Source organism: Argentina anserina, chromosome 7 (genome assembly GCF_933775445.1).
Source record: "Argentina anserina chromosome 7, drPotAnse1.1, whole genome shotgun sequence".
NCBI lineage: Eukaryota > Viridiplantae > Streptophyta > Magnoliopsida > Rosales > Rosaceae > Argentina > Argentina anserina.
Genome location: NC_065878.1, coordinates 14,055,152 through 14,065,909, shown reverse-complemented (window position 1 = coordinate 14,065,909; position 10,758 = coordinate 14,055,152). Strand labels below are relative to the sequence as shown.

Genomic DNA, 10,758 nt, shown 5'->3' with positions numbered 1-10,758 from the left:
TTATAGTCAAGTGCTAAGTTATTAAGGTTCAGAGATCTGTAAGCATGTATATGTATGGAGCATAAACTTTTAATAATTATTTGGTTAGGAATCCTATGAGTTGAAGTTATACGTTTGTGTTTTTCATTTGGGCTTTTCATACTCAAAGTATTGAGTAACTGTGTTTATGATCACTTTTGTAACTATGTAAGTAACTGTTTTAGAAAATTAAAACTATACGCTATACACTTAACTATGTAAGTAACTATGTCAAGAATTGTGATATAACTTTGGCTTTGCTTTGTTTCTGTAGTAGAAAATCAAAATGGCGAAAAGAAAGGACATACGAAGTAGCGATGACGATGATGGTAGAAATCACGAGCAACGCTCGAAGCGAATTAATGATCCAAATCCAATAATAAGTGTCATTGTAGCTTCATTTTATACTTGTAACCAGGGGCGGATCTACCTTAGTCTATGGGGTTGCTCAAGCATCCCCCAATCTAAGACAAGAGAAAAAAAAAACCTAGGTACATAAAACTCTATTTCTTTAGCTTGGGTTTCTTGAAGCATCCCCAAATCCCCTAGATTCTAGTTTGACTTCCTCTCTTCCTTAACTTCACACTTCTTCGGTTCTTCCACACCCTCAATAGCACGTCTCACTCAACCAACTAGGCTACGATGCGCTCTGCCACTATTACCACTGTACGTTTTCAAATATAATCTATTATCCTATTATGTAAAATCTTGAGCCAAAACAAAAGCGTTCAAATCAAATTACTTCATGATTTTATGAGAAATGTAGACTTTGCGAGTTAGAATCTTCAAATTTATTTTTCCATATCTTCTCTAAATTTTTATGACCAACTGCAACCTTCAAGATTTCAGTCTTCATTGGTTAATTTATATTAAGAAAGAGAATGTTGAATCTTAGATGATGAGGAGGTGATTAGAGAGATCGAATATTCATCGACTAATATGTGAGAAAATTTTAGTATGTGCGAGAGATTTATATTAATTTTGTGTGTAAATTTTGGTTTTGATTAATAAAATTATCTCACATTATCGATATTCTCCACTACTTTTTTTTGTAGAGAAGTTTAAACATCCCTAGTATTGTGATCCAGGATCCGCCACTGCTTGTAACTGTTAGCATAACTACTATGCTTTGGTAATGTAATTGTTAGTGTATGTATCATCTAACTATGATTTACTTTAAACATTTACAGTATAAAAAAAAAAGCAATGACAACAAAGAAGCCTACCACTCCTGCAAAACCACTCAAGATAACTACAAAGAATGTAACTATCATTGTAACTGTTTGAGTAACTTGATAGGTAACTGTGAGTGTAAAGTAACTGTGTTAGTGCGTGTATTTATTATCTACCTATGATTTGTTGTTTTTTTTTTTAAATTACCAGAAAACAATAAAAGCAAGGGCAACAATACAGAAGGCTAGCAATAGTACATACAACAATCCAAAAGACACCCAAGTGAGTCTAAAGTAACTAGATAAGTAACTGTGTGATGTGAGTAACTAGATAAGAAACTGTGTGAGTAACTAATATATAACTATATGAGTCTAAAGTAACTAAATATGTAACTGTGTGATGTGAGTAACTAGATAGGTAATTGTGTGAGTCTAAAGTAAATAGATAGGTAATTGTGTGAGTCTAAAGTAACTAGATAGGTAATTGTGTGAGTCTAAAGTAACTAGATAGGTAACTGTGTGAGTGTGAAGCAACCAAATAGGTAACTATATGAGTAACTATGTTAGTCATGTAACTGGTTGAGCAACTGTTTGATTATGATTTATTTTGTCAATTCCAGGAACTAACTTACCAATTCAAAAGCTCTATTCCTTACTTCTAAGAATATGGTTATATACCCGAAGGCGCACTTGAGTAACTACCAATGTAACCAAATTATATCCCTCGTCCGTTGGAGTACTGAGATTCTAGCCGTTACCCAACATTTACATGTATATGTTGTTAATTTCTCATAATATTACTTCAAGTGACTAGTGTGCGACTTACATGAAAGTTACAAGGTAATTAGTCATGTAACTGACAAAGTAACTACCTAACTAGTCAAGTAACTAGAAATGTAACTAGATTACTTAAGTTACTTATTATGTAACTATTCAAGTAATTGAGCGCTATTTATGTAACTGGTTTTGTAACTGCAAACTTTTTGTAAATGATAGTTACATACATAGTTACAAGTGTAAATATTTTGATTGTACATACTACATAGTTACAATAATAGTCATAAATCTACTTGACAGTTGACATCATGTCAGTTATAGTAGTATAATCACAACAATCACAACGAGCAAAATGTTACAATGCCATATTGAATGATAGTTACTTGAGCATGTTTGAATGACTGTATTAACATCAATAGTAAATGCCTTGGTAATTATATTGACGTTAAGTAACTATATGGGTAACTGGCTAGGTAACTGATTATGTCACTAGCTCATGTAATTGGTCTTGTAAATTATTATGTGATTGGTCATGTAACAACTCAAGTAACTGATCATATAGCTAACCATATATATAACTAGACATGTAACTATATTGTTAACTGGAGCAGTAACTACCAAGCTATTGGCCATATTGTTGGTTCTGGAAATGAAACTGGAGCAGTAATTGTCATGTTGTTGTCTAAGCTATTAGATAACTATAATGATAATTGTAGTAGCATGGTACTAAACCCAACACTGTACTTCAATATCTTGACCAAAATACCTTTATATGAAAAAAAACAAGCCACAATATGAAACTGAAGAATGGAGTTACCGAAAATTGTTATAAACTATGTAAGATCAAGTAGGTTTGTGTCTCTAATCAGAACTTTAGTAAGAGAATCCAAACTAACCATGTAACTACTTAAATACTAGCTAGGTAACCACCCAAGTATGTGGTCAAGTGACTACTCATGCAACTAATTATTTACAGTGTGCCACTCAATGCCAATATTATATGTTTTACCATGTCACTAGCCCATGTAACTGGTCACGTAACTATCGTTGTTTGATTGTCTATCCAAATAATTAGTTACATGATCAATTACTTATATAGTTACATGAGCAGATACTGATAATATTGAGTAATTGTATTGACATTATGTAACTGTCTAGGTAACTATATTGGTAATTATCTTAGTAAATATATTAGTAACTCTATTGAAATTGAGTAACTATTAGTAACTTTGTTGGAATTAAGTAACCGTTTTGGTAACTATATTAATAACTCTGTTAGAATTGCGTATCTATCTTGTAACTATATTAGTAACTCTATTGGAATTGAGTAACTGTCTTGGTAACTATAATAGTAACTAATAGGTAACTCTGTTAGTAATTGTCAAATATCTATGTTGGTATTAATAATTGTGTCAATGACTAACAGTTCTCATAATTTGTAGCACCATTGGGAACAAATTTAATTCAGCAACACTCTATCCTTCACATCATCAACTCATCAAGAAAAGTTTCACCACTTCCCCTCACATCTGATCTTTCAAATGTGCCTCAATCATGGTTGACCACATTTATAGATTCTTTCTCGCGCATTTCATCGAACACCTTCCATGCATCTTCTAGAAAATCCCTATTTTGTATATATGCTGACCAGCTTGACCTCCACAAAGGGATTTACTTCAATTCATTAAACATGTTAATACTTCAATAGAGCATTGAGCATATTCACATCCTTATGGACGATTCATCTTATGACTCGAGTCGGAAGTCATTGACAAACATGAACCCAGTTTGGTTCTCCTCTTCTACCGCATCATCGATGTCGTTTTGATACAAGAGGCAATTGATGGCAGTGTTGTTCTTCTTCTTCTTGGCTTTAAATTTTCAAGGGTTGGTCCATATAGCTCACTTTTCTTCGTTGCTCGGACAATGAGAATTGGAAAATGGAGAAAATCATAAACAAAAGGATTGGTTTGAGAGAGAGAGAGAGAGGAGATAGTTGGGTTTAGATTAAAGTTTAACAAGCGAGGGTATAAAGTTTATGGAAAAAAAATAGCCTCATTTTATCATTCATTCAAAATCAATGGAACTTTTTATCATATGCACTATGGTATAAAGACATTTTTTATCAAGTGATAAACTAGAGTTTTTTTAAACATTTTCACATTGAAATTACATTTTTTAAATAATTTCTTCTTAATTCTAAAATATTAGGGATGTGTTTTAAGAGGTTTAAGGAGTGTACACAAAATTTCTCACTGTAATATTATAGTGAAACGAATATATAAGAAAATATATTGAAATATATTGAAAGTCCAACAAATCCTATAAACTTGTGTTTACAATTGGGGTTATGCTCGGCCAAGCTATCTCATTGATGGGATTTATGTTGATAAGTTAACACTTAATGCCTTACTAAAATATATTCAAAGAGAAGTATAAAGTTGAATTATGTGGGTGTAAAGTCTTCTAACTAGTGCCCGTCATTGTTAATCCAGCAAGAAAAGAGAAAACAGAGGGCAATGATCTTGGCATTAGACAGGTAAAGCCAGCAGTATCTCTATTAGCAAAGATGCAAAGCACCAAACCAAATTTGGAATAATCCAAGTGAAATATTGAGGGAAGCAATGAAGGGGGAGATGTTGGGTTCTAGCTTCTTATTTGAATAGTATTCATCGGATACTGCCAGCTGGCCAACAGCGCAGTCCTCCACATAACTGTAGCAACTAAGAATATGGTGACCCATCTTTGCTGTCAATTGTTGATTGTTTTGCTCTGAGGCAGGTACTCCCCCTCCAGGCGCGTGATATTATTACACATTTATTATTAAAAATATAATCTCCGTCTTATGAGAAATTAACTAGTCTTAAGTGTTTAATTGAACTACATATAGTTTGAGTTTAATTCGTGTACAGATTGTTCATCTCGTACTTTAAAGATAAATTAGCCAAGTTAGTATCAAGCCGAGCTTTAACTATGGGAGATGAAATATTTCACTCGTGAAATTTTCAAATAGCTTGTATTTCGCTTGATTTGTTCTTAGAATTGGAATTAACCATGACCTACATAATTTTTATGGTTGGTCGACGTATTAATTAATCTTTACAATATAGCCATCATGGTGTTTCCCTTATAAACATGAAATTTTTACTTTATTTTTGTTATTAGTAGACACTTGAACGCTAATTCCGCTAACATATGACACTATGTAAATTATGTTAAAAGAGCTTAAGCACTACTACCTAGTTTCATCATGAATTTCACTCTTATTTTATGTTCAATCCTCAAAAGCATAACAAATTAGCAACTATAGAGAATCAGTTCTTGTTCTCCTTCCAACAAAGATAGATGAAAAGGCAAAATTAAACAAGAGGGAAAAGAAGGCAATGAAGATATGGTGTCCCCGCGTTTTCTACGCGCGTAGGAATGTCCCGCCACGATGATGACACATCGGATACCCGCCTCTGCCGACAAAATCATATCCCAACCGCGCCCACGTGGCGCCTCTCCACCACCTTAGTCCCCCGTCGACATGAATTCCAAGACCGCATATCAACCGTGTGATCCACCCATCACCCAGATCGAACGCCCACAAATCCTCGCGTCCACCGCATACACCCTCACTCTGATATTTATAACCCAAACAATCGACAACACTAGGTGTGAGTTATCCGTTACATTATTGAAAGTTGAAACTGAGCTAAAAATGGAAGGTGAGCTTCAGAAAGTGGAAACCGAGCCTACTCCGGCGCCGGAGCCGCCTTTGGCCTCCGCCCCAGATGAGAAGGAGAAGGCTCTGCTTCCACCTCCACCCGGTGCTGCTTCTGTTGATGACACCAAGGCTCTAGCTGTTGTTGAGCCTGAAAGTAGGTTTCTTCATGAAATATATGGAGTAAAAAGTAACAAACTTTCACCATGTGTACTATTGTGTGTGACACTAAAAAGGTTACTTTTTTTTTTGTCACAGAGGCTCCTGAGACCATTGATAAGAAGCCCTCCGGAGGATCACATGATAGAGGTGATTGTCTGTTTCAGTTCGTAGTGAGATTTGAACCGATGACCTCTGCTGCTGCAGTTTTTTTTTTGCGGTTATTTTGATTTAACTATGTTGGTTATTGTTTGGGGTGAGTTGGTGTTGTAGAGCTTGTTTGAGATGATACATGTTGATGGTGATTTTTGTTTTGTTGCAGATGTGGTTCTTGCAAATCTTGAGAAGGAGAAGAGTATGTCTTTTGTGAGGGCATGGGAAGACAGTGAAAAGGATAAGGCAGAGAATAAGTAAGGCCCCTGATTTTGTGTTTTTACCCTCTCAGATTGATTTTTTTAAACTAGTCTTCTGGGTTTCTTTATCTGGCTAAATTAGTGATATGCTAGATTTGATTGTGTTTTTTTTAAACCATGGGAGGCACAAGGATAGAGTAGTTCTTAGGTTGTGAGTGGATCACTGGATTGTAATCAGTTCAGATTGATAATTGATGAAATGAGCCTTTCTTATTCTGCTGTTTGATATTGTAGTTTTAAGGATTATATGAGTAGTTTCATATTCTAAGGATTAGATGTAATTGTGTGAAACAGGGCTGAAAAGAAGCTCTCAACTGTTACTGCATGGGAAAACACCAAGAAATCAGCTATTGAAGCCAAATTGAGATCCATGGAGGTAAATTCTTCTTCCATTTCTAGTTTCTGTTTGGTGTTGGATTCACCACAGCATGTGGAACCTTATGGTTCATCCACAGACTGATTAGGTAAAGTTGTGGCTTTTTAATATTTTTTAACATAAATGATTCTTTGACATTACAAACTTGCCAATAAAACTGATCTCTTATCTGATTAGTATCACAAAACGACAAGATTCGCATTCTTGGTGAACCATATATCACACTTGTCTGCAGAAATGACATTTTGGCACTAATTGTGGAACCAACCAGTCTTTGATTAGAAACCAAGTTGGCTGAGTTTGAAGCAGTTTTTGTTAGAGTTCCTTTTAAGTTTAATTCAAATATAACAAACTCTGAATGCTACCAGGAAAAATTGGAGAAGAAAAAGGCACAATACGCAGAAAAAATGAAAAATCAGATTGGCGTGCTTCACAAACAAGCAGATGAAAAGAGGGCAATGATTCAAGCAGAGCGAGGCCAAGAACTTCTCAAGGCAGAGGAAATGGCTGCTAAATACCGTGCAACCGGGGGCATTCCTAAGAAGTTCCTTGGTTGTTTTTGAAGCTTTAGTCTGAGTCTGGTTTCAAAAACAATCAATGTAGCTACTGGTGTTTTGTGTATATCTTTCTCTTCTGTTTGTTGTCATATCGTGTCAAAAACCTGATTGGAAAATTCAGGTAGTGTTCATTATATTCTTCTCTGTATAGGAAAGTGTCTTTCGTTTGTGAAGTCAGAATGCTATTTTCGTTTTGATTGTATCTTTTTTGTTTCTACTTTCTAGCAATGAGATAGATAACTCTACACATACATCTTGCAATTCAAACTTATTTCCTGTTTAAAGTCAGTTCTGTGCTATTTCATCTTGCAATCCAAACTAAGCTTTTGGTTTTCACTATTTGTTTTACCGCAGTGAGTTGGTAAACTTTCATTGATCCATTAACACAGTTCATAATGATGTATTAGTTTCTAATTAACAACCTTGTCCAATTGATGTAGTACACACGTATGAGATGCCAAGCAGCTAAACCAGATGACATCATAATATGGCATAACACCACTACCAAAAGAGAGAGCAACTGGAAACATGGAATATTAGCACTTAATAGCATCGAAGTTACATAAGATATCTGCAACGATTATGGAATCTGCAACTACTGTACAGACAGAATCCTAGCACGCGGTTTGATAAGGAAATTCCTACCAAGAAGCAGCAGCACTGCTCTAACAGTAAGCCAAAAATTAAGCACAGGACCCATATCTTTGCTCTCTCACTAGTCACTACTTTGAAAGCTAATACAGGAAATAGCTACCATATAGCAAAATTTAAGAAGCGAACTCGTATATAAACGAAGTTCCAAAGGTCTGCTTCAAATCATAGAGGGCAGATGAAATCATTTTCTACGTTGGCAGAAGTACTTGTTGCATAGTTATGCATATCATCTTCAAAGAAGCTCATGTCATTGTTCATGGGGTAATCCAGCAGCATATCCATTGGAGATTCTGACGAGTCATCTAATTTGTTGGTGCTTGAAGAGTCAGAACCACGTATCACATTGTCATCCATGGACTTGTAAATCCTGTAGACCATATCTTCACCAGTAACAGACTTGAAAACCTTGTATTCTATATCATCATCTTGATCGGCCCCCATGATTGCTGACCCCATTAAGCAATGGCTAATTTCTGTTGTCACAGCTGAGATTGATCTACACTTCCCTGAAGAAGATGCCTCAGAGATGGGGCTATCCGACGGAGTTTTACCTGACATGGGAAGCTTTCTGAATGACTCTCCAACATCAGAGTACCATAAGCGCAGAAAGTAGTCCGAATCAGATTTTTCCAGGAATGGCGTATTGAACTGTGATGAATCCCTTGACAGCCTAGCCTCAGCTTCAAGCCTAGCACTCTCCCATTGTGCCATGTGGCGTGTCGTGGTGGAAGCTGATGCTCTTGGAGTTGAACCGTCAGAAGTAAAAGGCTCGTGATTTTGAGGATTGATCCCACTGCGGACAAGGCGCTTCTTCAAGTGTGTGTTCCATAAGTTCTTGATCTCATTGTCGGTTCGTCCAGGTAACTGAGAAGCAATAGCAGCCCACCTGAAAGTAATTTTTCAAAAAAGTTACAACATTGATTACTAGATACAGGAAATAATAAAGTTGTGCAAATTCATTACACATACAGTTCCTAAATGCTCAATCTGAAAAAGGTTGTAATTAAATTTATGCAGCAAAGGAGGGATCATTTGCTGGGATGGCTTCGAAAGAAATAATAATTCTACTTTAAGCTTCACAATTTAGACAAGCAAATAGTAAACAGGGTCATCTTTACCTTCATAGCCTTTAAATTATCCTGTGGTTTCATGTATATACTGAGACTAAACACATTCAAACAAATTGACTAAAGTTTTTATTTGGCAAGGAACACAAACCTGTTTCCAAGCATGCCATGGAGCTGAATGATTAGCTTCTGTTCTTCCTCAGTGAATGGGCCACGCTTAATATCTGGTCTAAGATAATTTGTCCACCTGAGTCGGCAACTCTTTCCACAACGAAGAAGGCCTAATCAAGTGGAAAATCGTAGATGAGTATTTGCTATATTCTTACTTAATACTCTCGCTCAAACATAACTTCCGGAAATATAATAGTCTCTAGCTAAGATGATTAAAGCCTTTTCTTTTTTTGAGAATGATTAAAGCCTGTTTGATCCAACCTGGTTCAGAAAACACTTGGTCAAAGCTTTTTTTTTTTTTCTGAGCTAACTTGCGCAATATCTTGGAATTTCAAGGCCAATTCATAAGTACAGGCAAGTTAAAGGGGAAGTTTAGCTGTAAATTATAGCTAATTTATCCAGATATACAGAAGAATAAAGGGTAAAGCACAAGCAGAAGTAACAAAGCAGCAGATTTCATTTTAATTTGTAGGTGACCCAAATGGTAAGAGCAGGTTGGACTATTAAGAGATTGCTCACTATGTTTGAAGTTGCATAACAAAACAGATTGGAGGCGAAGGTGACTGTAATTTTTGCTGAGTCTTCCATCCACACGCAGACGCACAAATAAGATAAAGATTACGGTCATAAACATGAAAACTTTACCACTGTAAACCGACAAATGCCAAGTAAACCAAAGGGTTAAAAGGGTTGGAGAGCGCCAACAACGCCTTAAATCCTTAATCATAGTATATCAAAGTTTAAGCACAACTACATAACTCTCAGAATACAAGAAAAGCTTGCAACTTGGGGTTTAGCACTTTCAGGTAGATATCAAAATCACAAAACAAGCAGCCAAAACACCCTTTTGGGTTCCCAAATCTTCCAAAGGGGGGCTTTTTTTTAAACTCTGGTTCCAGAAAGCAACAAACTCAAACAACTTTTGAGTCTCAAAAGCTTTGAGCTTTACAATCCAAATAGCAACCTTGACCAAAACCCAGATAGAACAAGCATGCATTACACATAGAGAAGTAAAAGAAATCTAAACCTGCTTGCTGTGGAAGAGATCTCCAGCTGCCATGTCCGTTATTCTTGTTGATGTAATTGACAAGAATCTCATCCTCATCAGTAGTCCAAGGACCTCTCTTCAACCCATTCTTGTCACAACATGGAGCCCTTCCCATCTCTCTCTTGATTTTAATTCCAAACAGATAAAACAGAGAGAGAGAGAGAGAGAGAAGGAAGTCACAACCACCACCAACACAAGCAGAAACTCACCACTACCAAACCAGCAAGTCCTCCAAACTATTAAAGAACACCCCAAAGCAACACCCTTTTAAGCCCCCTAGAGTCTTTACGTCCAGAGCTTTGGTTATTAAATGCTCTGGTTTTTGGTGTCTATCTGAAGCCAAAAGAACAGTGGAAGCAAAATAATGGATGAAGGCTTGTCTCAAATGCCAAAGGAAAATGAAAGCTCCCTCTCAGCTGTCTCTTGCAATAAATGTGTTGGGGGGTTTTGGTTTCAGAGAGAGAAAAGGAAGGGAAGAAGAAATTTGAACCGTGTTTGTAAAAGCAAGAGACTTGGGCCCCAAACAATGCAAGAGAGACTTCAATGCTTGTTTTTGAGGTTTCCATTTACACTCAACTGGTGAGAGAGAAAGAGAGAGAGAGAGAGAGAGAGAGAGGGAAGCCAAGGCATTAATGTTGGG

At 36.2% G+C, this 10,758-nt stretch overlaps 2 protein-coding genes across 2 annotated transcripts; one reads left to right on the top strand and one right to left on the bottom strand.

Moving 5' to 3' along the window:
* The first annotated feature begins 5,621 nt into the window (after positions 1 to 5,621).
* On the top strand, positions 5,622 to 7,429 carry LOC126801586 (remorin-like). The gene is made up of 5 exons (XM_050528982.1): positions 5,622 to 5,830; positions 5,932 to 5,982; positions 6,155 to 6,242; positions 6,540 to 6,621; positions 6,990 to 7,429. Exons 1-5 carry the CDS (start codon positions 5,671 to 5,673, stop codon positions 7,182 to 7,184), a joined length of 576 nt encoding a protein of 191 aa, XP_050384939.1. The 5' UTR covers positions 5,622 to 5,670; the 3' UTR covers positions 7,185 to 7,429.
* Positions 7,430 to 7,563: 134 nt separating this feature from the next.
* On the bottom strand, positions 7,564 to 10,270 carry LOC126801585 (transcription factor MYB17). The gene is made up of 3 exons (XM_050528981.1): positions 10,098 to 10,270; positions 9,051 to 9,180; positions 7,564 to 8,718 (listed from the first exon to the last, which is right to left on the bottom strand). The coding sequence occupies exons 1-3, from the start codon at positions 10,231 to 10,233 to the stop codon at positions 7,995 to 7,997; spliced, it is 990 nt and encodes a 329-aa protein (XP_050384938.1). The 5' UTR covers positions 10,234 to 10,270; the 3' UTR covers positions 7,564 to 7,994.
* Between the last annotated feature and the right edge of the window lie 488 nt (positions 10,271 to 10,758).

What these genes read in the sequence shown, in the direction of transcription:
- LOC126801586 (XM_050528982.1), top strand. Translation starts at nt 5,671, where the DNA reads ATGGAAGGTGAGCTTCAGAAAGTGGAAACCGAGCCTACTCCGGCGCCG. An exon ending in AAGGATAAGGCAGAGAATAA is followed by an intron (nt 6,243 to 6,539) that starts GTAAGGCCCCTG and finishes TGTGTGAAACAG; the next exon opens with GGCTGAAAAGAAGCTCTCAA. An exon ending in CCAAATTGAGATCCATGGAG is followed by an intron (nt 6,622 to 6,989) that starts GTAAATTCTTCT and finishes GAATGCTACCAG; the next exon opens with GAAAAATTGGAGAAGAAAAA.
- LOC126801585 (XM_050528981.1), bottom strand. Translation starts at nt 10,233, where the DNA reads ATGGGAAGGGCTCCATGTTGTGACAAGAATGGGTTGAAGAGAGGTCCT. An exon ending in ATCTCTTCCACAGCAAGCAG is followed by an intron (nt 9,181 to 10,097) that starts GTTTAGATTTCT and finishes CCACTTGATTAG; the next exon opens with GCCTTCTTCGTTGTGGAAAG. An exon ending in CATGGCATGCTTGGAAACAG is followed by an intron (nt 8,719 to 9,050) that starts GTTTGTGTTCCT and finishes AATTACTTTCAG; the next exon opens with GTGGGCTGCTATTGCTTCTC.